Raw genomic sequence first — 26229 nt, forward strand, 5'->3', positions numbered from 1 at the left:
CTTTGTGGAATTTGATTGTATTTTTAATTGCATGTTTTTACTCCTTGTGGACTTTGCTTGTTTTTTAAGACGGTGCCCCTTTTAGCTTGTTGCCCCTAACAACCTAGTACATGTCACTTTGCCCAATCGAACAGCACCTGAAATCAGACGCACCTGTGGAGCATTAAGACTGCACATATTTAGAAGGAGAGAACTGGCAAGGCGTGGGAATGTTCGACAGGCTTTGACAAGAGTGACTGGGACTACACAGCAGACTCTGCAGGCTACCGGCGCGATCACCAAGAAGCCCACAACATGCAAAGCAGATAAAACTCTTCCTCCGAAGTAAGTGTCGTGCATTGTGGATCTGTGGGGTGTTTAACTGCCTGGGGATGTGGGCTCGTGTGTTGTGTGCTGGCTGTGTGGATCGGGAGCCAGAGACCTGCAGTGACCCCTGGGAGTGACCGATTGTAATAAGTCAGGGGTCACCAACCTTTTTGAAAGCAAGATCTACTTCTTGGGTACTGATTAATGCGAAGGGCTACCAGTTTGATACACACTAAAATAAATTGCCCTAAATAGCCAATTTGCTCAATTTACCTTTAATAAATAAATCTATATATTAAAAAAATGGGTGTTTCTGTCTGTCATTCCGTCGTACATTTTTTTTCCGTTTACGGAAGTTTTTTTGTAGAGGATAAATGATGAAAACAACACTTAATTGAGCGGTTTAAAACCGGAGAAAAATGAAAATTAAATTTTGAAACATATAGTTTATCTTCAATTTCGACTCTTTGAAAATTCAAAATTATACCGACACAAAAAGAAGAGAAAAAACAGCTAATTCGAATTTTTTTGAAAAAATAATTTATGGAATATCAATAGTATATTTTCCTGATTTAAGATTAATTTTTGAAATTTTGATGACATGTTTTAAATAGGTTAAAATCCAATCTGTATTTTGTTAGAATATATAACAAATTGGACCAAGCTATATTTCTAACTAACACAAATCATTGTTTCTTCTAGATTTTCCAGAACAAATTTTTTTTTGAAGAAATTCAAAAGACTTTGAAATAAGATATTTAAATTAGATTTGGGCCCTGTGATGAGGTGGCGACTTGTCCAGGGTGTACCCCGCCTTCCGCCCGATTGTAGCTGAGATAGGCGCCAGCACCCCCCGTGACCCCGAAAGGGAATAAGCGGTAGAAAATGGATGGATGGAAATTAGATTTATCAGAATAATTTTTTAGAAGTTTAATCATAATTTTGAAGAATTATTTTACAAATATTCTTCGTCGAAAAAACAGAAACTAAAATGAAGAATTAAATTACAATTAATTTATTTTTCTTTACAATAAAAACAATACATTTACTTGAACTTTGATTTAAATTGTCAGGAAATAATTTAAAAGGTATATACTGTATGTTTAAAAATCCTAAAATCATTTTTAAGGTTGTATTTTTTTTTTCTAAAATTGTCTTTGTGAAAGTTATTAGAAGCAAAGTAAAAACATAAATTAATTTATTTAAACAAGTGATGACCGAGTCTTTAAAATATTGTCTTGGATTTTCATATTTTATTTGAGTTTTGTCTCTCTTAGAATTAAAAATGTCGAGCAAAGCGAGACCAGCTTGCTAGTAAATAAATAAAATTAAAAAAATAGAGGCAGCTCACTGGTAAGTGCTGCTATTTGAGCTATTTTTAGAACAGGCCAGCGAGCGACTCATCTGGTCCTTACGGGCTACCTGGTGCCCGCGGGCACCGCGTTGGTGACCCCTGTAATAAAGTGTGATCAAGCATAATTATCTTTCCTTATTTTGGGATGGTTGCTCTCACTACATTGGGTTCTTAATATGTATATGTGTTTGAAGCAATATTTTATTAGATTTTAATATTCTACTACTCTGGTCCATTACAATATCACACAGTATATCCCGCCCTCTGAAGGCTTCCAAAACATTATGATTATGTACATGACCCGTGGATTAATATTGGTTGTAGTTCGCTAATGATAACAATTTGTTTAATTTGCATAATCGGTCTGTGATGAGGTGGAGACTTGTCCAGGGTGTACCCCGCCTTCCACCTGATTGTAGCTGAGATAGGCACCAGCGCCCCCCGCGACCTCAAAAGGGAAAAAGCGGTAGAAATGGATGGATGGATGCATTATCGGTCATTGAATGTACATTCTGTCATAATAACAACATGACTGCAAAACATGTTGACGAGACAAGGTAAATGCCATGGCCAGTAAAAAAAAACATTTTTACATTAACTGAGTAGTTTTGAAAAATATAAACAATTTTAAAACCGATGTGTGCTGTTAAAACACTAATAGTACCATAAGCTAGCTAATGGTATTTTTTTATTAGATAGGTTGCTCAGAAAAATGTAACATAAGCAATGTGCCAAAAGCCCCTGCAGGACCGATGTCTGAAGATATATTTAAAGCATGTGGCTTAGTGGCCACATGCGTGGACAGCACCTTTTAGCTCTTATTTCCACAATTGTGTACACTACTGAATTGGGGTCTTATGGCCGCTTATGTGGACACTTATACTGTCATCTGGTGGTGTCAGAAGAGTATAACATACAATGGAATTTGGAAAAATAAGAATTAGCATGTCACTAAACATTATGTACACGTTTGTGTACTTATGGACTAAGTACATCATATAAAAAGATGATTCTTAGTTTTTATTCTAATTAGGGTCCAATAAGCCCAAATAGCACAGAGAAATGAAAAAAATAAGCATGTACACAAAAAGCTTGGGCCTTAAGAGGTTAAGCAAGAAATATTTTTATTTGAAAATACATTTTCTTGTTTTATGTAATTGTTTTTTTTTATAAAGTAACAGAGTATAAAAAAGATACTCCTTATTTTTCAGAGGGGGGCCAACACAACACACAGCACAGGCTGTTTGTTTCGATTGAAGGCCAGACAACAGGAAAAATGATAACAATAACAGCTAACTTTACATCAAAGAGTACACACAAATTGATGTCAGATCAGGAATAACAGAGTGAAAAATCCAATATTTTTAGAACAGGAATAAAAGACAACTGTGATTTAGGCACAGGAATAAAAGACAACACAGTGAACAGTAAAATAGTTTAAGAACAGTAATAAAAACCCAATGAATATTAAAAGAGTTTAAGAACAGGAATAAAAGAACCAAACAAATGATTAGTAACATTTTTGGGTCCTAGGAGTTGGGACCAGGGGTAATCAGGATGTCCCCAAAAGGCATGTCCTGCTGCACAAGCCTCCTCCTGGATGTCAAATCCTCTACAACACACACAAATATCAACTGTCATCCTCCAAAGCTCATTTGTGCAGATTGTGGCTTATAAACTATATCTGCTTTGTGACATAACTGCTTGTCATATGTCTGGGACATGACCTCACTTCCTGTTTTTAATCTGTTATGTATTTGACCAAAACGTAACAAATAAAATTGATGCAAACAAATCCAGCTTGGATAAGCTCCAAAACCCCCGAAAGGGACAAGTGGTAGAGGAATGGATGGATGGATTGATCACCGAATTGGCCCAAACTCATCTATATCAATATGTCCTCATCCAATTAACATTAACACATAAAATATTAGACCTTGTAAATAATTAGGATGTTATTTCCCTTGTTTACTATTTACCTCTTTGACCAGAGTTGCTAGTTTAATATTCATTTCTGCACAGATATTTGTTATACGGTATTTGCTTGTCAAATGTAGCAACTTTTTTTAGTCCAGCAGATGGCACCATTTTTAAACTGCAACATAGTATCAGTGCAGTGTCAATACAACATACTTGCAAACCCTCCGAAATTCAGCGCCTCTCTCGAAAACCTCCCGGGACAAATTTTCTCCTGAAATTCAGGCGGAGCTGGAGGCCACGCCCCTTCCAGCTCCATGTGGACCTGAGTGAGAACAGCCTGTTTTCACGTCCGCTTTCCCAGAATATAAACAGCGTGTCTGCTCAATGACGTTATAACTGTAGAATGATCGAGGGCGAGTTCTCTGTTTCTTATGTGGGTTTATTGTTAGGCAGTTTCATTAACGTCCTCCCAGTGCGGTAAACACACAACAGCAGCAGTCACGTTTTTGTGTACCGTAAAGCAGTTCGTAGGGAACCTATGGCTCTAGAGCCAGATGTGGCTCTTCTGATGACTGCATCTGGCTCTCAGATAAATCTTAGCTGACATTGCTTAACACGATAAGTAATGAATTCCACTTGTAATCACAGTGTTAAAAATAACGTTCAAAATATAAAACATTTTCATGCATTTTTATGTTGAAGAAGTTGCATTAATTGTAAGAAGTTATTTATCTATTCTTGGTTAGTGTGGGGTTTGCCCTCCTGGGGGTTCTTCAGACCACCAAGCACCGACATGAGAGCCTGTTTCAGGGTTACAATATTGTTTTATTTTCAATAAGTCTCTCAGTTGCTTTCCAGCAATTGTATTTTTCTCTTTTGTTCTTGCTCGCACTCTGGCTCTAACCCCAACCCCGTCTCTCCTCCTGGCTGCTGCTTATAACAGTGTGACAGGTGATTAGATAACAAGGCCCAGGTGGGCCATCTGGGCACCTGTCGCTGATTTCGAGGCCGGTCCTGGTACACCCCGCTTCGCGGCAGGCCCTCAGGTCACGCCCCCTCCACAGTTAGCTTCAGAATAACAATGTTACTACAAAGAATTAGAGACCTATTATACTCTAGAAAGGTTTGTCTTACTTAAAAATGCACGCTTTTAGTTGTGTTCAGTGTTAAAAATATATTATATGGCTCTTACGTAAATACATTTTAAAATATTTGACTTCTTGGCTCACTCAGCCAAAAAGGTTCCTGACCCCTGGTCTGCCGTAAACAGCAATGTTGTGACACTCTTAAACAGGACAATACTGTCATCTACTTTACATGCACCACAACACCTCCGGGCAACTTCAACCCTTTACTAATACCATCCTCCATTCACATCCCATCTCCCCGGATTGTAGATAACCTAATGTAAATAATCGAATGTATTGCTAATGTATATACTTGTTCTTATGCTATCTGAACTCACTATGTTCTGTGCTCGCTGTACATATCCTACTAAGTAAGACCTACACTGTTTCAATGTCCGTTTCTCTGTTGATGCAATTGTTGATGACTGAAGTGTTGATATCAACCAAAACATCCTCATCCCACTCCCCGGATTGTAAATAATTCAATGTATATACTATGATGATTGTGTGATGACTGTATTATGCTGATAGTATATATTTGTACCATGATTTGTTTAACGTGGACCCCGACTTAAACGAGTTGAAAAACTTATTCGGGTGTTACCATATGTACTGTACTGTGCAATCTACTAATAAGTTTTAATCAATCAATCATGCATATGTGACAATAACATCTACGGCTTTTAGAGGGTGCAGTGCACAACTACGCACAAAACAGCTGTAAATATACTCCTCCCCTCTTAACCATGCCCACTAACTCCCGAAATCGGAGGTCTCAAGGTTGGCAAGTATGCAATACAAGCAGTGTCACTAGTAATAGACATTGTTAGAAAGATGACCTTTTATGAAAGTGTCAAGCAGTACATAACATGTATTCATTTTTCTTTTTCTTTTGGATGAGTCATGTCGTACCAAGGAGTTTTTGAAAAACATTGCTGACAGTTCTGCGGTCAGCCTGCGGAGGCAGCAGCGTTTCAAACAAAACAGCAGTCTCCCCCTGCTGCTCCTCCAGGCCTGGCAACAACCTGGAAACAAACATGCATACTCTGTTGATACCACAGACTGCAGCTTTAAAGAGGGACACCATTTTTTTCGAATTTTGTCTATCATTTACAATAATTGTGTGAGACAAAACAAGTATTTTTTCTTTTTTGTGCAGTTTAAATCGAAAAAAAAAAAAGAAGGGATAACAACGCAGGTCATAAAATTTTTTATCTGTTCCACCGATTAAGCTCCAGAACCCTCCAACAACGTTGTATATATTTCATGTAGTAACAGGCACATTCTAAATAACATGTAATATTTACTGTATTGTGTTAGCATGACCAAAACTTCTTTCCTGGGCGAATTGATTTCACAGAGCGCATCAACACGAACGCTACTCCCGTTAATGACTACTAATCATGGCAGACTTCAAGAGAGCCAACAAGGACTACTTTGGGACAAATGGATGATCAGAACCTTCTATTTTTTTAGCCTGAACATACAAAGGATGAGGTACAGATTTTCGACGCTGAGTGATAAGCAGATTTAAACCCAGTACTGCTAAACGTATCATCGACAATATAAGAACATACCGTATTACCTTGAATTGCCGCCGGGGCGCTGATTACCAAAGGCATGCGGTAAAGGCAAGCATGCGCTAATTACTTTAAAACCTCTTCTCACTCCGGCACTTACCAAAGGCATGCGGTAAATTTAGGCCTGCGCTTACAAATTTGAATGTGATGTAATGATAACATCATGAAAAGCACATTTAATTAAAAAAAACGTTATTATGGTCTTACCTTTACTTACAAATGAAGTCCATGCGCAGCTCCTTCTGATAAAAAGCATCGATAACTTGTTTATAGAAGTCTTCCTTATCTTTCTTCAGTTTTAAAAGTCTCTCTGTCTCGATGGAGATCTTCCTTTATTACCACCTGCTTCGATTGAAAGTCCAGTTTAGAAAATTGTTTTATTTTAGATATGTAATCCTCCATGTTAAAAGTGCAAGCGAGAGGAAAAGATAAACGATTGCTGCTCACTCTTGCTGCTTGTTGTCACTTCTTCTGCAGCCGAGTAGTCGCCAGAAGGATCACTAGCGCCCTCTACCACCAGGAGGCGGGAGTCATTTAATGGCTCATATTTGACACACGCAGCTACGGTATATTAATAAAACATAGCTCCTTACTGTGGTTTTTAGCATATTCAATAGTTTGGACCTTTAAATCCTACTGAATAGCTCTTAATCTTCTTCCCTTTATGCAATTTCAAATTATTGGAATCAGCCTCCTTCATTTTGAAAATGATGACAAGTGAAGTTTTACTTGTGACGTGACGAGTTTGACCCGGTGGAAATTCTAGCCATATGCTAATTATTTTGGGAAACTAGTTTAACCCGGCGAAATTCTAGACATGCGCTAATAAAATAATATTTTGCGAAACAAGTTTGACCCGGCGTTAATCCTGAGCTGGGGGTAATGCTAAGCATGCGCTAATTATTTTGCGAAACGAGTTTGACCTTGCAGTAATTCTAGGCAGGTGCATACTATATAGCCGGCGGAAATTCAAGGAAATACGGTAATAAAACAATCACTTACTGTACAATGTCTGCTGTCACTGAAATGCCAACTAATGGGATGTCTATATATTTTAGCACAAGACTTTCACGTTTAGATGATGAATTCATCATAAACCTCAGACAAAAAATTCTGGGAGCAAACAAGCGGCTTCCTAGCAAAGTTCAAAATGGACCAACTTCTCGGCTTATGGTCACAACCTTCTACTATACAAGATTGATAAACTAGCATTATCTTTTACAAACTCACAGGCAATTCAGCAACAGCAGCTTCTTCAGTAGTTATCTTAGTGTTACTAAAAGTAGTTCCTCAGCTTTAGTTCTTATAATAACAATGTCTTTATTGCTTGGTTAATATGCAGGTCACGAGTATTGTTGGTGTTTTTGGATGTTTTAAGAGGAAAAGATCTCCCGTCCAAAGGCAAAACCTAGTAACTCACTTCTAGCTGATTTTGAGAAAACAAAGGAAAACCAATCTATCTTGATGCTGTCTTACAAAGAATTACAAAGTCATCAAACGTATAGATGTTTTCTTGATCTTTCATTTTCTTGCCGATTGAGCCATGGATTGAATATGCTCTCATGAACGTGTGCCCTTTCTCCAAATATTTTATCCCAATCTCGGGTGGGCCCCATTCTGCGTTTGCACATCGGGCAAGAGCCGTGTACGGCGTACAGTTTTTATTTTGACCTTCACAGTTATCTGCCCAAAAGAGTATGCAAGGGGAAGAATCATGAACAATACATTTAATGAAGGTGCTTGCAACGTCCTGGGCCAATCTTCCAAATATCCCCTCGTGCCATAATATCACATAATCAGGTTGACCGTCGGCCCCCATTCGTGCAAATGTCTCATTAAAGACAATAAGGCGACTGACAAAAAAGCTCCGATTGGTCCCTTGAGATACTAGGTTTGTCTGTTTTATCTACGCGGTTATGTGGTAGTTGCTAGGTCCTGCCATGCGCGTAACAGCTTACTTACGGAACAAATTACAATATCGCATACACTAATGTAAAGCATATCACCTAGGAACTCCAAAATTATTATCAGCTCAGTTTTGACCAAAATTGAGTTACTGGGTTTTGCCTTTGGACGGGAGAGATGACTTCATTGTTAGCCGCCTCATATTAGCAGTTTTTTAATCCTTATTTAAACTGCACCAAAAATAGATGTGGGTTCGTCTCACATAGAGATTGTGAATGATAGGCAACGTTCCCCTGAAAAAAGTTTTCCCTTAAGAGGCAAGTGATGATTATTCACCCAACAGACTCCAGCGTTTTCTCTGGCATCATGTCTATCTCCTCATGAATGGCTGGCAGAGTGGGGACAGGTCTGTGCAGGCAGGACACATTAGTCTGAGTGTGTCTACTTCTCCAACTCTTTCCGTGATACTCACCCATCTTGGTCTGACTGGTAAATCACCTCCCGGGGGTTGGACATCTCCAGCAAACCAGAGTCTTAACACAAACACACACACACCCACACACACGTGCACGCGCACACACACACACACATTAAACATGTAATCATCTGCTACATTTGGAATCCCGCTTGCAAATACAAACCCCGTTTCCATATGAGTTGGGAAATTGAGTTAGATGTAAATATAAACGGAATACAATGATTTGCAAATCATTTTCAACCCGTATTCAATTGAATGCATTACAAAGACAACATATTTGATGTTCAAACTCATAAACATGTTTGTTTTTTTTTGCAAATAATAATTAACTTAGAATTTCATGGCTGCAACACGTGCAAAAGTAGATGGGAAAGGGCATGTTCACCACTGTGTTACATCACCCTTTCTTTTAACAACACTCAAACGTTTGGGAACTGAGGAAACTTATTGTTGAAGCTTTGAAAGTGGAATTCTTTCCCATTCTTGTTTTATGTATCGCTTCAGTCGTTCAACAGTACGGGGTCTCCACTATCGTATTTTACGCTTCATAATGCGCCACGCGTTTTCGATGGGAGACAGGTCTGGACTGCAGGCGGGCCAGGAAAGTACCTGCACGCTTTTACTACGAAGCCACACTATTGTAACGCATGGCTTGGCATTGTCTTGCTGAAATAAGCAGGGGCGTCCATGATAACATTGCTTGGATGACAACATATGTTGCTCTAAAGCCTGTATGTACCTTTCAGCATTAATGGTGCCTTCACAGATGTGTAAGTTACCCATGCCTTGGGCACTAATGCACCCCCATACCATCACAGATGCAAGCTTTTGAACTTTGCGCCTATAAAAATCCGGATGGTTATTTTCCTCTTTGTTCCAGAGGACACTACTTTCACAGTTTCCAAATATAATTGGAAATCTGGACTCGTCAGACCACAGGACACTTTTCCACTTTGAATCAGTCCATCTTAGATGATCTCTGGCCCAGCGATGCCGGCGGTGTTTCTGGGTTCTGTTGATAAATGGGTTTGGCTTTGCATGGTAAAGTTTTAACTTGCACTTACAGATGTAGGGACCAACTGTAGTTACTGACAGTGGTTTATGAAGTGTTCCTGAGCCTGTGTGGTGATATCCTTTACACACTGATGTCGGTTTTTGATGCAGTACCGCCTGATGGGTCAAAAGTCAGTAATATCATCGCTTATGTGCAGTCATTTCTCCAGATTCTCTGAACTTTTTTATGAATTTGCAGACCGTAGATGGTAAAATCCCTAGATTCCTTGCAATAGCTCGTTGAGAAATGGTATCCTAAAACTTTTCAACAATTTGCTTATAAAGTGGTGACTCTTACTCCATCCTTGTTTATGAATTACTTAGCATTTCATGGAAGCTGCTATTATACCCAATCATGGCAGCCAACTGTTCCCAATTAGCCTGGGATGTTCCATATAAGTGTTTGATGAGCATTCCTCAACTTTATCAGTATTTATTGCCACCTTTCCACCTTCTTTGTCACGTGTTGCTGGCATCACATTCTAAAGTTAATGATTATTTGTAAAAAAAAATGTTTATCAGTTTGAACATCAAGTATGTTGTCTTTGTAGCATATTCAACTGAATATGGGTTGAAAATGATTTGCAAATCATTGTATTGAGTTTATATTTACATCTAACACAATTTCCCAACTCATAGGGAAACGGGGTTTGTATATTTAAATGTGTTATTTTGGTCTATTTTGTCAGAAAAACTAACATCAGTACGACAGCAAATACATTCTTACGGTCACAGCCGCACCAACGTTGGTAGCAAAGATGTCCCCACTCGTTTAGTTGGCCATACTCTCTCTACACATGACTCTGGTATCTCTTACGTGTGACTGTCATCTACTGGTTACATTTATCACTACACCATGTATCACATAAAATGTATTCGAGGTCTGCAAGCACAACCAGAATTAATACATACGTTAGGTGCACCAGGTTAAAAGGCGCACTGTCAGCTTTTGAGCAAATGAAAGCATTTTAGTGCACCTTTTTATATTAAAAAAGAAATACGGGAATGAGATTTTTCGAGAATTTTTACATTTGAAGGCCTTAAATTCAGATTGCGTTATTAGATTTTAGAAATTTTAAAACCCCGCAGATAACCTATTATAAATACCCGAGGTAGAGTCCACGCCCAGTTTTGCTGCCTCTTCAGGGACCTGCAAGCACATAACTTATCAAACTTCTTGTCCTCCATGCACGCTTCATGTCAAACCTTCGTACCTCAGGCCTCTGTCGTTCGCGCTCGGCCTCGGTCGTGATGCTAGTACACAGTTTCCATCGCAACAGCAGCTCTCCTGGCAGGACTGTAGGCAAAGGCGGGGGGAGGGGGGTCCAGTTTTAAAAACACTATGAAGAACACAATGGGCCTTATTCAGCAACCGTTCTGAAGCTTAAGAGCTAATTTTGTTCTTGAGCCCACTTACAAAGTATTTAAGAAGATTTTTGTATTCGCCAATATTTTCTTAGCTGGGATTTGTTCGTAGTTAAGAAAAAAATCTACGAGTGCTCCAGAGCACTCTTCGGGTGGCCTATTTGTTACAAATTCCCTTACTTCTATTGTCTAATTTTAAATCAATATCATTGATAGATAGAAGTAGATAAAACAGACGTATAGCAAAATGAGCAACATATAGACATTTCAAAGCACACACACACACAATCATTAATTACCGGCGCGCTGATTTAGTGATTGGTGCCTCTTTAAAAGACTCAACTCACACAATGGCAATGCTTTTGCTGCTACTGCAAGATGCCGCAGATCCTGCCCTGGGGAGGGAGCGCATATTTCATGACCATGTCGACCTATTTGCCCGAATACTTTAAGCTACCTCAGCAGTCCCCCCTTTCTTAAACTGTTGTTTTGAAATTATGTATTTTCCCGCGGGATAATATGAATTTCTCTTCTGTTATCTGTTTGTGTTTTCTCCATGTGTTTGATGTTCGCCTTTTCCACCAGAATTGTTCCCTTATTTGGGGAATTAAGGGTGTTTACCTATGCAAATGACGGAAATAAGGGTGTTTACATATGCATATTGGGGAAATAGGGGCTTGCAAATTATAATGCTAACCATTTAGCATTCAGCAACTTAAGAACAGCAGGTGGGAACAATTGGGGCATTTTAAGAACACGTCATGAATTTCAATAGACTCCTCTTGGGAAGAAAGATACAAGGAAAAATTAGTTGAATGGGGACCAATGAATTTAGACTTAGGCCCCGGAAAATCACACCTAACCTTATCCGTGTCCACACACAGTAATGACACCGTTTAACAACCCCTCTCCACCTCCTTCGCAACGCGACCTAGTACGCATGCACGAAAAACACGCACGTCATAGTAACGTCCAATGTTTCTTTGTGTGCAAGTTTTTAGATTAAACTTATCTGAACAATATCCAGTGTTGTGGTATTTCAATTAACTGGAATCCAGTGTGCTGTGGGGCCCTGTTGTAGTGAATCACACCTGATCCATCAGAAATTAATCAAATCTTTAATAAACACGTGAAAGTAAACAATTTGATAAAGAACGTTTTACATCAATCAAACTAGGGATCTAGATAACTGGTCAGGACAATCTTTACTCTTTTGCCTTCACCTTCATTGTCTATTAGTTTTTAGTGACTTTATATACTGTGGACCTAGATATTGAGTCGGCAACATATGGCGGGAAATAACTGATACAGTCTGGTCTGCCAGTCCAAAAGCGTTCGCCGTTTTCCGTAGTCTTGCCTCGAAAGCCAGGTAATACAAAGCATATGCTACCTTTTTTTTAATCACATTCACAGGAGCCCGCAATCTCATTGTCTTTCTTTCGACAAACAGACAAATTTTTTCGCTAAGTAGAACCGCAGCTGAACCGGACATTCCAAAGTTCTTTTGCCGCCTGAGAATTGTTGTATCCGAAATAGCTGCCATCGCTTTCTCTTAATGTATTCATGTGTGATTTCCACAAGCGTCCGTACATGTAGAAGAAAGAGAAACACGGGCATGTCTAGATGACTCTCCATATTTCCAGTGGTTACCTCCGGTTGTTATAGAACCGCTTTATTACAAAGCTGGCTGTGGCGTGTTATTTCTGACGTTACTTCCTGTGTGGGTGTGGTCTTTCTGGCGTCCCTTCCTCTCCGAACTCACTTTGTAAATGATCAATGAGTCCATACAAAGTTAAGTGCCGGAGATTCAAAAATGACACGGCTGACTTACCCGTGTAGAAATGTGTCCGAGGAGGGGGACCTTAAACGCTGGTTTACTGTGGCTGAAATGGGGCTTAGGCTGGGGCTGGGCAATATGGCCTTTTTTAAATGTCGCGATATTTTTAGGCCATATCGCGATACACAATATACATCTAAAAATTTTGCCTTAGTCTTGAATTAATACTTGATGCATATAATCACAGCAGTATGATGATTCTATGTGTCACGTCTATGGGATCTTGTTTTATTTTGGTCATGTTCGGTTTTGTTTTTTGGACACTCAGTTCCTGTTCCTGCACTTCCTTGTTTGCTTTGTTTGCTAACTCATTAGTTTTCACCTTGTCCTCATGTCACGCCCCTGTTCTCATGTCTCACACCTGTTTGCAATTATCTATTATTTAAACCGGAAGTTGCCAGGAAGTCAGCCTGGCGACTTTACCCCTACTCCCTTCACGCCATGCCATGCCTGCTAATCACTCTGCCCATAGTTTCCCTCCTGCTCATGCCACAGAAGTTTTTTATTTTATTTTTTTAAGTCAGTTGTTGAGTTGTTTTTTTGTCTATAGTCATGCCATAGTGCTAGTTTTTTTTTTCTAGTCAAGTTTGTTCTCCGCCATTGTGCGCGCCTTTTTGTTTGCTTTCTTTTTTTGTAGTTTATCAAAAATAAATATGTACTTATACTCACGTCTTGCTCGTGCCAACTTTCCTTTGCCTAGGAAACACAATCCAAACCCCAAAGTCCACGGTTTGACACTGTGTCTCCATTAAAACATTCTTGTTCATACTGCATTGTAATATGCTCATTTAAAACTTTCATCCAGAGAAGGAAATCACAACTAAAAAAAATAAAAAAATAACTATCTTTTTCATACGGTGTTGATCTGGAAATGTTTGCCTCGGCACTTTGGTGGTGTGGGCGTGTGGCACCGAACAGAGATGTTGACATGCGGAGTAAGCACTCTTCATTCTCTAGCAGGTTACTTTTCAAATGATGCTACATATTAGCAGTAACACTACTTTTTGTAGCAACGCTTGTGCCCCACACTTGACAAATTAAAGTTGACTATTTGACATATTCCCACTTGAAGCCAAACCACCGCCAGACGATGGACTCCCTGCTGTTTTTCTTGGGAATTAATTATTCCTTCATTTGTTACCAGATTCGCACCATCTTTCTCTCGTATTACCACTCGCACGGCTGCGCTAGCATCACAGCTAACGTTACCCATGCTGCTCCCTATCTGCTCCGCGAGGGCGTATACGTATGTGACATATGACGTGACAATATGTGACGTGTGTAAGAAGGTGCGCTTGCTCTCTGTGAGAAGGAGAGACAAGAGCGAGGAGAGCCTCTAGTGTAATGCCCGCAGCTAAAAGCAACTGTGTGAGAACGTATACTCGAATATCACAACCTCGTCATTTTTTAAATCGCACAGAGACAAACCCGCGATATATCGAGTATATAGATATATCGCCCAACCCTAGCTTAGGCTAAATAATTATTTGTTTAAGGGGTTAAACGACTTAGTGTAGACATAGCCTTAATCTCAGTGTATCTACAAAGCAAATAAACTTTGTGTCACAGCCCATCTAGGATTAAACAAAAACAACATGAACAACATGTATCAACTATCCCATTCGTCATTTCCATATATTAATCCTGTGCTAACTCAATTAACTATACAAACTGTGGCACAAACTTTTCAAAAGGGTTCAGTTACTTCTGGCCTTCTAGGCATCACTGTGTATTGATAGAAAAATAAACGCTGTGCAATGTGTGAATCATTTTAACAAACTAAAAATGAAAACTTAAAATGCAAATAGTATTGCAGTAAATCACACACTGTTCAATTTCTTTAAATTTGCACAGAATACATAAATTTTCACAGAACTACATCAATGTGCAGTCTCTCATGCAGCATTTCAAGTGGTGATCTTTATTTGACTTGTTTGTTTAACATTGGTTTGAAGGCGAGCTCCGCTTTTCCGTGTACCTCTTGCTTGTATAAACTATTTGCTTGCCTAACACAATTGCTACTGCACCATCCAGTGGACACATTTGGAACAGCAGTTTCTTTCATTTAAAAATGCAGCTCACTTTTACACTTAGCAAATTCGTCTCGCAGGCCGGATTGAACTTGTCAACGGGCCCGATCCGGTGACCGGGCCGCATTTTTGACATTGCTGTGTTAAACACGTAGTGTGAACCAACTGATACATGGATAAGGGTTAGACTTAAATTAACACTACTTGTTCCTACTCCTTTCGTACATGTTTAATCGTGAAAATAGTCTTGTGTGTTTATCCTGAAAGTGGTGGTGTGTTTTATCAACGTTCCTTAAAGGGGAACATTATCACAATTTCAAAAGGGTTAAAAACAATAAAAATCAGTTCCCAGTGGCTTGTTGTATTTTTTTAAGTTTTTTTTCAAAATTTTACCGGTCTCGGAATATCCCTAAATAAAGCTTTAAAGTGCCTTATTTTCGCTATCTTCGAAACCACTATCATTTCCCCGTGACGTCACACAGTGCTGTCAATGTAAACAAACAATGGGAATACCACAGCAAGATATAGTGACATTAGCTCGGATTCAAACTCGGATTTCAGCGACTTAAGCGATTCAACAGATTAGGCATGTATTGAAACAGATGGTTGGAGTATGAAAGTATTGAAGAAGAAACTGAAGCTATTGAGCAAATAGCTATTGACGCTATTCATAGCCATAGCATGGCCGAATAGCTGCGTTAGCATCGCCGGTAAAATGTGCGGACCAAACGATCAGGACTTTCGCATCTTTTGACACTGGAGCAACTCAAATCCGTCGATTGGTAAGTGTTTTTTTCCCCATTAAATGTGGGTGGAAAGAAATGTAATATAGTTGCAAATGCATCTCCAGGTTATCCATACATCTCTGTACCATGTCTGCTTTAGCACCGCCGGTAAATAGCATGTTAGCATCGATTAGCGTAGCATGTTAGCATCGATTAGCTGGCAGTCTACATCAACAAAACTCACCTTTGTGATTTCGTTGACTATCGTTGCAAATGCATCTGCAGGTTATCCATACATCTCTGTGCCATGTCTGCCTTAGCATCGCCGGTAAAATGTGGAGACACTCCAGCACATTCAATGGGGGTCTGGCGGCAGACACTTTCGCATCTTCGGGCCAGTGGTGCAACTTGAATCCCTCCCTGTTAGTGTTGTTACACCCTCCGACAACACACCGTCGAGGCATGATGTCTCCAAGGTTCCAAAAAATAGTCAAAAAAACGGAAAATAACAGAGCTGAGACCCGGTGTTTGTAATGTGTAGAAAATGAAAATGGCGGGTGTGTTACCTCGGCGACGTCACATTCCGACGTCATCGCCTCTAGCGCAATAAACAGAAAGGCGTTTAATTCGCCAAAATTCACCCATTTAGAGTTCGGAAATCGGTTAAAAAAATATATGGTCCTTTTTCTGCACCATCAAGGTATATATTGACGCTTTCATAGGTCTGGTGATGATGTTCCCTTTTAATTTAGTTACAAGCTCTCTGAAAGCTGCTGTCATAGAAGACCAAAAAAACTGTTTAATGGAGTGTACATTTTAGTAATTCATCTAGAAGTTCACGAAATTGTCGTTAAAAATACATTGACATTCCCTCAAACAATTCTCTTTTGCCTGCAAAAATAAATTTTTCTGTGCTCAAAATCTGCCTCTGCGACCTCAAAATCAAGGCAAAATTATTACCCCACACAAGAAAAGGTCAATACTAGCTTAGTTTTCCTGCTGTATTCCTTATAAAAGAAAAGCGCAGAATCCTGTACTATTACTAAAGCAGTATTCTATCACATCGCAATGTGAGCTTCCCAGTCGCAACTAGTTTGCATTAAAAGCACAGCCAGAAATGTACACGGAAAGCAGTCAACCACAGGTGAACATGCAAAGGAAACACTGTTAGCAGGAAAAGCGAGGTTACACAGGAAGTAATGAACTGAGGTGTGCAATCAGTGACTGTCTGAAATGCAGCGCCGCAAAATCGGTAGGACAGAGAATTGACAAACTAACACAAAACACGGAAGAAATATACAAAGCCAAAACAGTCATTAAGGATCATGACAAAAACATCCTCATCTTAACTTAGAATGTTATGTGACAAAACAAATGTGTGTATTCATTCATAATAAATTTGAATAATATTGACTTAACAATGTTTACATTAGGACAAGACCCAATACAAAAAGAGCAAAAAAGAAATGGTCCCCAGGACCACATTTTGGACCCCACTGTTCTCGAGAAACTAATATGAACAGATAGCAGACTGAGGCTCCATTCGAGCTGAATAAACCAACAAACTAGAAAAAACCCTTTCTGTTTAATTCTTAGCCAAATTCAAAAGGACTGAGCTCTTGAATCGTGTCACACTGACCGTTACAAGGTGCACCAAGCAACTCGCCAGCTGTTTTCATCCGTTGAGACACAGGCGGGAGGAATGATGGGGCTCTGGTCCCTATCAGAGGGTCATCAATCTGCCTCTTAAACGTTTCCCAGTGGATCTGCGTTTCCGGGTCAAAGAAGATCAGCTGCCTCTTCCTCTTCCGCTTTGGCACCTCCCTTCCTGGGAGGGGCGCAGCCTGGAACGGGAAGAATATTAGGGGGAATTGACAGTGATACATAACTAATAACAAGGCAGTATTATGCTGACTTGTAGATGAATAAATACCTAAATCTACGAGAATCAACAAAAATGGATTGGAATCAATTTAATCCGTGATTGGCTCTCCCAGAACAGCCCCGTTATACATTAAATATGACTTTTAAAAAGAAAAACAAACTTTTAGATAAATATTGTTTTGACAAAAATACAATTGGTAATACAAACAACTAAGAAAAAGCAGTTCATTGAATGTACCGTAACTGGATGAACTACGAAACAGCAGTTCTTTGAATGTAACAGGATAAGTAGATGGAAAATTCCCACAGTCTAACAACTACCATGAACGCATCACCTGTATTTTGTTATACAGTCATTTTATGTAAAGCATACAACTTTTCAAGGAGACTTTCAAGGACTTTGAAATCCGTTTGTTTGTTTTGTTTGGCATTGTCCCATCTCATTACATCCAACATGATTGTACAAAAAGCCGAGTTACCAAAGAGGATGAGATTCCTACTTATGCAATCTCCCACAGACAGTGTTGTGGTCGGGAAGAGTTGACGCTTTTCAGGCGATGTGCTTGGAAAGTTACTAGGTGGGATGGGGAGGACATGTCCGCAGACCTAGGTCAGTGGTTCTCAACCTTTTGTCAGTGATGTACCCCATGTGAACATTTTTTTTTTTTAATTCAAGTACCCCCTAATCAGAGCGAAGCATTTTTGGTTGAAAAAAAAGAGATTAAGTAAAATACAGCACTATGTCATCAGTTTCTGATTTATTAAATTGTATAACAGTGCAAAATATTGCTCATTTGTAGTGGTCTTTCTTGAACTATTTGGGAAAAAAAAAGATATAAAAATAGCCCTGCGATGAGGTGGCGACTTGTCCAGGGTGTACCTCGCCTTCCGCCCAATTGTAGCTGAGATAGGCGCCAGCGCCCCCCGCGACCCCAAAAGGGAATAAGCGGTAGAAAATGGATGGATATAAAAATAACCAAACTTGTTGAACAATAAACAAGTGATTCAATTAGAAATACAGATTTCTACACATAGAAGTAATCATCAACTTAAAGTGCCCTCTTTGGGGATTTTATTAGAGATCCATCTGGATTCATGAACTTAATTCTAAACATTTCTTCATAAAAAAAGAAATCTTTAACGTCAATATTTATGGAACATGTCCACAAAAAATCTAGCTGTCAACCCTGAATATTGCATTTCTTTTCACAGTTTATGAACTTTCATTCATATTTTGTTGAAGTATTATTCAATAAATATATTTATAAAGGATTTTTGAATTGCTGCTATTCGTACAATATTTTAAAAAAATCTCACGTACCCCTTGGCATACCTTAAAGCAGTGGTCCCCAACCACCGGTACCGGGCCGTGGCGCGATTGGTACCGGGCCGCAGAAGAACTTTTTATAAAAAAAATTAAAAAAAATAAAAAAATTTTTTATCAAATCAACATAAAAAACACAATATACACTTACAAATAGTGCACCAACCACAAAAAACTCCCTTTTTCATGACAAAAACGTCCCTTTTTCATGACAAAGAAAAAAAAAGGACACCCCTCCCAGGCCGCGGGACAAATTATTAAGCGTTGACCGGTCCGCGGATACAAAAAGGTTGGGGACCACTGCCTTAAAGTACCCCCAGTTGAGAATCACTGTGCTAGAGAATGAAGAAAATTTCATAACGTCCGTAGTAACCTACCACATAGCGAAGGATGAATACTATTTGATTTCCTATTATGCAGCTCATTTTTATTTGACACTTAAAATGTCTCTGACAATCTTGCCCTTTCTGTTTTGTAAATGGCATGAACATTTGTGCCACTGCTTAATAACTGTTTAATAAATACAGTTTTGGTCAATTGACCTAATTGTGATTTCCTTCTCTGCATGAAAGTTTCAAAGTAGCATATATTAATGCAGTATGAAGAAGAATGTTTTAATGTAGACACATAGAATCATCATACTGCTGTGATTATATGCATCAAGTGTTAATTGAAGGCCAAGGCAAAATATCGAGATATATATCGTATATCGCGATATGGCCTAAAAATATCGAGATGTTAAAAAAAGGCCATATCGCCCACGTAATGTGAACCGTATGAAAACCAAGGTACTACTGAATAGGTACTGTCCTCTGATTTTTATGTATGCTGCCCTCAGTGTTAAATGTGGTTTTGGCAGGGATCTTTGTTCTATTCTACAGTATATTTATGATTGTTAAAGCCTTGCTGAAACAACAAATGCCTAGAATGTGTTACGTCACCGTGAGCCTTAGTAAAATCACAGTTAAGGAAGTCCCAGCAAAACTTTATTCAGACCACACGGCCTCCTTGGGTTCGTACCTCTAAGTCGGCAACTAGCTCTGCAGCGGCAGGGGTGGAGACTGGGGTTAGCTCCTGAGCAATGGTTGGAGGGATCTCTAGGGTCTTATCCTGTGGGTGCAAGATGGTGTCCTCTGGCAATCTAAACAAAAGGTAAATTGTCAATCTGAGTGTGTGCACGCATTAACTGGTGATTGTCTTTTGGGTTTACTCAGGAATGGTTCGTGGTGGCTCTGCATCCATCTCTTGCTCCCTCTCTCTAACCTCTCTTTCAGCAGGAGCTCCCCCCTGTCTTTCCACAACTGCATTTACAAAAAAAAAAAGAAAACAAACAAGAAGTTAGCAGAACTTCTTCTTAAGCGTCTCCTGACATGGAGGAACTGTGACTAACCCTCAAAGAAGTTGTCAGGTTGCTCCTCCAAATGGGCAAGTGTAGCTTCCAGGTTGGCTTCTAGGTCTGGACCTTCAAACTGCCAATAAAGAAGCAATGTTTTAATACTTTACTGCAGGAAAGTCAAACGTCCAAACTTGCATGGGGTAAGAGGAATTGGACGCCCCAGCATACAACACCACAGAAGCCCACACACGCACATTCCAAAGGACCTCAGTCTTCTCGAGATATGTAGGCGACCGTGGCCCTTCTTGTACAGGGCGTTTGAGTTGTGACTGAAGTCAAGTTTATTGTTGAGGTGAGCATCCAGGTATTTAAATGAGCTCACTATTTATATCTTTAATCCCTGGATGTGGTGTTGCTGACCGCCGGAAGTCAATCACAAGCTGTTTTGTCCTACTGGTGTTCAAATGTCTTACAGCCACACTGCGGAAAGGACAATTACCGTAGGTCTTTTCTACCCACATCCATAAGAATTTACAACGGACTCATCTGTTTTTTTCCGCATGTGCAATATGGGTGATAAGACAGTGTTTTGCTTTATCATATTTAGCTATACATAGTGTTATCATTTATACGCAATTTGTATTATTTATTATTACTTTAGTTTTGATTAAGTTTTTACTTTTGTTACTCTATGTAAAAATCTGCACTGCAACCACATAATTTCCCCATTGTGGGATGAAAATAAGTCTATCCTATCCTATACAGCAGTGGTCCCCAAACTACGGCCCACGGGCCAAATACGGCCTGCCAGCGTCCAAAATCTGGCCTGCCAGCGCCCAAAATCCAGCCCACGTGTAGTACCAAGTAAAAAAAAAAAATATATATATATATATATTTTTTTTTTTTGTTATTATTTTTTTAATCTGTTCTTGACATTGAGAATCGACAATCCTTTATTTGTCCGTTCCAACATGTAAAAGACAAATAAGAACTGAAATTTCATTTTCGGCACAGTCCCGCTAAGAGCAGACATACAAGAGGGGGGGACAAGACGAGACCGCCAACGGATCAGCCACTTACGGCGCTCCCATTCATCAATCCATTTTCTCCCGCTTGTTACTGAGTCTCCTTGGCAGATACGGCACGCCAGCGTCCAAAATCCGACCCGCGAGTAGTCCTGGCTAAAAAGTAAACAAAAATTTTATTTATTTTTTGATTATCATTTTTTTTTTTAATCTGTCTTTTCTCGCCCATCCTACAATCCATTCTCTACCGCTAGTTACTTGGTCTCCTAGGCAGATAAGGTACGCCACCATCCAAAATCCGGCCCGTGGGTAATACCAAGTTAAAAAAAAAAACTATATATATATATATATATATATATATATATATATATATATATATATATATATATATATATATATACAGTTTATTATTATTTTTTTTTAATCTTTCCTTTTTCGCCCATCCAATTCATTTTCTACCGCTTGTTACTGGGTCTCTGAGGCAGATAAGGCACGCCAGCATCCAAAATGCAGAAAATAATTTCGCCGCACCTTGTGTGCGTGACAATCATTGGTACTTTAACTTTTAAAATCCGGCCCGCGGGTAGTCCCGGCTAAAAAAAAAAAAAAAAAAAAAAAAAAAAAGTTTTTTTTTTATATATTTTTTTAAATCCGTCCCTTTTCGCCCATCCATCAATCCATTTTCTACCGCTTGTTATTGGTTCTCCTAGCCGCTCAAGCAAATCATATTGTCTAAAAATTTTCCCAGCGGTAACGGGACGTCATCATGCTTGCGCCACAAAGGCAGCAAGTGCGCGATCTTTCAGTCAATTAGTGCACGAGTGGGGAAAAATGACGAAATCGTTGGGGTAAAATAAATTGGACTCAGAGTGTAGAGTTTTTAAACATCAGTGGACATATGACATTTGTTCAGTTTAAGGAAAGACTGTTTAGATCGGGGGTCTCAAACTCAATTTACCTGGGGGCTACTGGATGCAGAAACTGGGTGAGGCTGGACCGCATGAAAAGATTTCTTAAAAAATCTAACATGCACTTTTTAATTAATTTACCTTCTATGAGTGGCTTTCCTGCCCTAGCAACATACTTGCCAACCCTCACAATTTTTCCGGGAGACTCCCGATTTTCAGTGCACCTCCCGACAATCTACCGGTGCAACCATTCTCCCGAATTTGTCCCAATTTTCACCTGGCCGACATTATTAAGGGCGTGCCGTGACTGCACTGCCTTTAACATCCTCTACAACAGTGGTTCTCAACCTTTTTTCAGTGATGTACCCCCTTTGAACATTCTTTTAATTCAAGTACCCTCTAATCAGAGCAAAGCATTTTTGGTTGGAAAAAAAGAGATAAAGAAGTAAAATACAGCACTATGTCACCGGTTACTGATTTATTGCTCATTTGTAGTGGTCTTTTGTGAACTATTTGGGAAAAAAAGATATACAAATGACTAAAAACTTGTTGAAAAATTAACAAGTCAGTCAATTATAAATGAAGATTTCCACACATAGAAGTAATCATCTACTTAAAGTGCCCTCTTTGGGGATTGTAATAGAGATCCATCTGGATTCATTAACTTAATTCTAAACATTTCTTCACAAAAAAAGAAATCTTTAACATCAATATTTATGGAACATGTCCACAAAAAATTTAGCTGTCAACACTGAATATTGCAATGTTGCATTTCTTTTCACAGTTTATGAACTTACATTCATATTTTGTTGAAGTATTATTCAATAAACCTATTAATAAAATATTTTTAAATTGCAATTTTTTAGAATATTTAAAATAATCTCACATACCCCATGGTATACGTTCAAGTACCCCCAGGGGTACGCGTATCCCCATTTGAGAACCACTGTTCTACAACATGTCATCGCGTCCGCTTTTACATCACACAACCAGCGTGCCGGCTCATTAACATGTCGTATGCGGCTTCTTCAAATATACGTAAGTGACTGCAAGACATACATGCTCAACAGCCATACAGGTCACACTGAGGGTGGCTGTATAAACAACTTTAACACTGTTACAAATAAATGCCACACTGTGAACCCACACCAAACAAGAATGACAAACACGTTTCGGGAGAACATCCGCACCCTAACACAACTTAAACACAACAGAACAAATACCCAGAACACCTTGCAGCCCTAACTCCACCGGGCTACCATATACACCACCTCAACCGACGCAAGTAGGGGGTTGAGGTTGGGGGTGGGGGGTTTGGTGGTACCGGGGGTGTATATTGTAGCTCGGAATAGTTAGGGCTGCATGGGATTCTGGGTATTTGTTCTGTTGTGTTTATGTTGTCTTACGGTGCGGATGTTCTCCCAAAATGTGTTTGTCATTGTTTGGTGTGGCTTCACAGTGTGGCGCATATTTGTAACAGTGTAAGTTTTCTTACAGCCACCCTCAGTGTGACCTGTGTAGCTGTTGATCAAATATGTCTTGCAATAACACACATGCGTCTCACACAGCCAGATACATCATGTAACTGGGCTTGCACGCTGTTTGTACAGGATGTAGGTGGCGCTAAAGACAGTGCCATCATGGCACCCCCTGAATATTGTAGTTTGGGAGAAAATCGACAGGAATTCTAGAGAATGGATGCCCTGAAACTTGGGAGCGTTGGCAAGCATGACGCTGTCAAGTGCCGTTCATGCGTTCATATTAAACTCACGGGCCGCACTAGCATTAAATTGTCATATCAAGGTGCGGTATGTATGTATTAATATATGTATATATATATATATATATATATTTGGCAGTTGTTGGCATCACTATCACTACCTTGCGACAGTTGACATGTCTACCGCAGAAGAAGGAAGGATATTTTGTCTGATGCCAAAGCTTTGAAGGTGAATGGCATTTCCTTTGCTCTTGTCTTTTATATGTATTATATTTTTTGACCAAAATCTGCTAAATATCAACAAACTGACCGGTTTTCTGGGTCAGTGTGCAATGTATGTTGCCAATTACTTAAGCGGGAATATTTTAGTAAGAACACAGTGGACAACAAACCGATGATTTGATGGACTAAACTAACACAGGTTGTCACCATAAACAGGTTCCACAATATAAGTATTGTGACAACTGTCAGGCATAACGGTAATAGCATGGTGCTGGGTTACACGTGTGCTGCCGACACAGGGCAGCTCCGATTCATTGAGGCAAAACATGAATTATATGATAAGCTGTGACAGTGTGAAGCAGAACATGATCCACTCCATTCATGGCGGTTTTCCAACACCTTCAAGTTGGTGCCCGACTGAGAAAGTAGAAGACAATAAAAGCAACAAGTATTCATAGTGGTACCACTAGTTTGTGTTTTACCTGCGGGGAAGGAGGAGGGTCATTTAGGGTGAGGGTTTGATGAAGAGACCAAATAAATATTTTTTGATTACAATGTATACCTAATGTTGTGACCAGTGAGTGTGCTTTGTACCTCTGTGGCAGGGACAGTAAACAGCTCCGTCTCTTTCATGGTGATACTTTCCCGAGACGCAGTGATTGCTGCTGGAAAAAACATGTTTGTTAATGCAAAGAAGATGTGCAGTATTATAGCTGATGGCTGTTAGTCATTAAGGTGTCAAGTCATGTGCTTCCCGTCTTTATCTTGAAATGAGAACATTTCAGTCACCACTTAGCCTTGCAGCATTGATTGTTGGTCAACAAAGTCATTTCACGTATGTACACAGGATTTTTGACTGCTCTACGGCTGCCTTACTTTAAACTACACAATGCAACACCACGGTAACCTCAACTCAACCTTAATAGGGACAGACCTGCCAAAAGTTGGTGTTTGCAATCGAGTAGATTTAAATGCCTTTTGGTATAATGAGCCATCTTCATACAGTGCATCAGGAGAGTATTCACAGCACTTATCCTTTTTCCACATTTTATGTTACAGCCTTTTTCGAAAAAGAAAAAAACAGTTTTTGTCTTCAAAATAAATTCTACACACAATACCTCATAATGACAATGTGAAAAAAAAATTATTTTTATTTTTTTGCAAAAGTATCACAAGTAAATAAGTATTCACAACCTTTGCCGTGAAGCTGAAAAGTGAGCTCAGTGCCATTCCTGTTTCCACTGATCATCCTTGAGATGTACCTACAGCTTAATTGGAGTCCATCTGTGGTAAATTAAGTTATTTTGGGAATGATTTGGAAAGACACACACCTGTCTATAAAAAATGTCCCACCTTCAACCATCAAGTCGAAGGAATTTTCTGAAGACTTCCGAGATAGGATTGTCTCAAGCCACAAATTAGGGGAAGGGTACAGAAAAATATCTGCTGCCCTAAAGGTCTCAATGAACACAGTGGCCTACATTTTCCGTAATTATAGGACGTTTGGAATCACCTGGACTCGTCCTCGAGCTGGCCGTCTGTCTAGACCAGGGGTGCCCAGACTTTTTCTGCAGACGAGCTACTTTTCAATTGACCAAGTTGACGAGATCTACCTAATTTATATTTATTTATTTATGAAAGATACATCTTTGTTAACAAGTTAATGGTGTTTAATGATAATACAAGCATGTTTAACACATATAGATTCATTTCTTTCATGAAGACATGAATACAAGTTGGTGTATTACCTGATTCTGATGACTTGCATTGATTGGAATCAGACAGTGGTGCTGATAACGTCTGCATTTTCAAATGAAGGAGAAAAAAAGTCCTCCTTTCCGTCCAATACCACATGAAAGTGGTTGGATTTGGCATCTCATTTGTCCAACTTGCATACTCTTTTTTTAAACACTTTGTTAAGAGAGTAGCATATGTGTGTGTGGTCCTTTGATGTGTGACAGCAGGTGAGTGATGTCAGTGAGTGTGTGGGCGAGAGAGGAGAGGGAGCGGTCGCTGAGGGCGGGGGAGTGGCTAGTGTTTTTGTGTGGGATTTTGACTGGTTGCAAGACGTAAAATAAAAAGCCACGATTTGCAACTAATCGCTGGACGTCAATTTGCCCTGGAGTCTGG

The 26229-nt window shown here is 39.4% G+C and overlaps 1 protein-coding gene and 1 long non-coding RNA gene across 3 annotated transcripts in view; one reads left to right on the top strand and one right to left on the bottom strand.

The window, feature by feature from the left end:
• The window catches only part of LOC133569732 (uncharacterized), a 64299-nt gene that overhangs the window by 17653 nt on the left and 20417 nt on the right, over window positions 1-26229 (top strand). Inside the window, exons 2-3 of one of the 2 annotated variants that reach the window (XR_009809866.1) lie at window positions 135-324; window positions 3194-3449. This is a non-coding gene — a long non-coding RNA (uncharacterized LOC133569732). Of the gene's footprint in view, window positions 1-134; window positions 325-3193; window positions 3450-26229 lie in introns of those variants that run through there. The other variant, XR_009809867.1, reaches the window with a different exon arrangement.
• Window positions 2854-24757, bottom strand: LOC133569731 (meiotic recombination protein REC8 homolog). The gene is made up of 11 exons (XM_061922283.1): window positions 24694-24757; window positions 20279-20357; window positions 20099-20189; window positions 19909-20029; window positions 17320-17524; window positions 10938-11020; window positions 10831-10873; window positions 8665-8725; window positions 8529-8600; window positions 5620-5732; window positions 2854-3272 (listed from the first exon to the last, which is right to left on the bottom strand). The coding sequence occupies exons 1-11, from the start codon at window positions 24730-24732 to the stop codon at window positions 3190-3192; spliced, it is 990 nt and encodes a 329-aa protein (XP_061778267.1). The 5' UTR covers window positions 24733-24757; the 3' UTR covers window positions 2854-3189.

Source organism: Nerophis ophidion, linkage group LG15 (genome assembly GCF_033978795.1).
Source record: "Nerophis ophidion isolate RoL-2023_Sa linkage group LG15, RoL_Noph_v1.0, whole genome shotgun sequence".
Lineage (NCBI taxonomy): Eukaryota > Metazoa > Chordata > Actinopteri > Syngnathiformes > Syngnathidae > Nerophis > Nerophis ophidion.

Excerpts from the sequence above, each read along its gene's own strand:
- LOC133569731 (XM_061922283.1), bottom strand. The coding sequence starts at position 24,732 with ATGAAAGAGACGGAGCTGTTTACTGTCCCTGCCACAGAG. Across the intron at positions 11,021-17,319 it reads GCTTGGTGCACCTTGTAACG|TCCTGCCAGGAGAGCTGCTG; the intron begins GTCAGTGTGACA and ends CTTTGCCTACAG. Across the intron at positions 3,273-5,619 it reads TGTTTTTCAAAAACTCCTTG|AGGATTTGACATCCAGGAGG; the intron begins GTACGACATGAC and ends TGTGTGTTGTAG.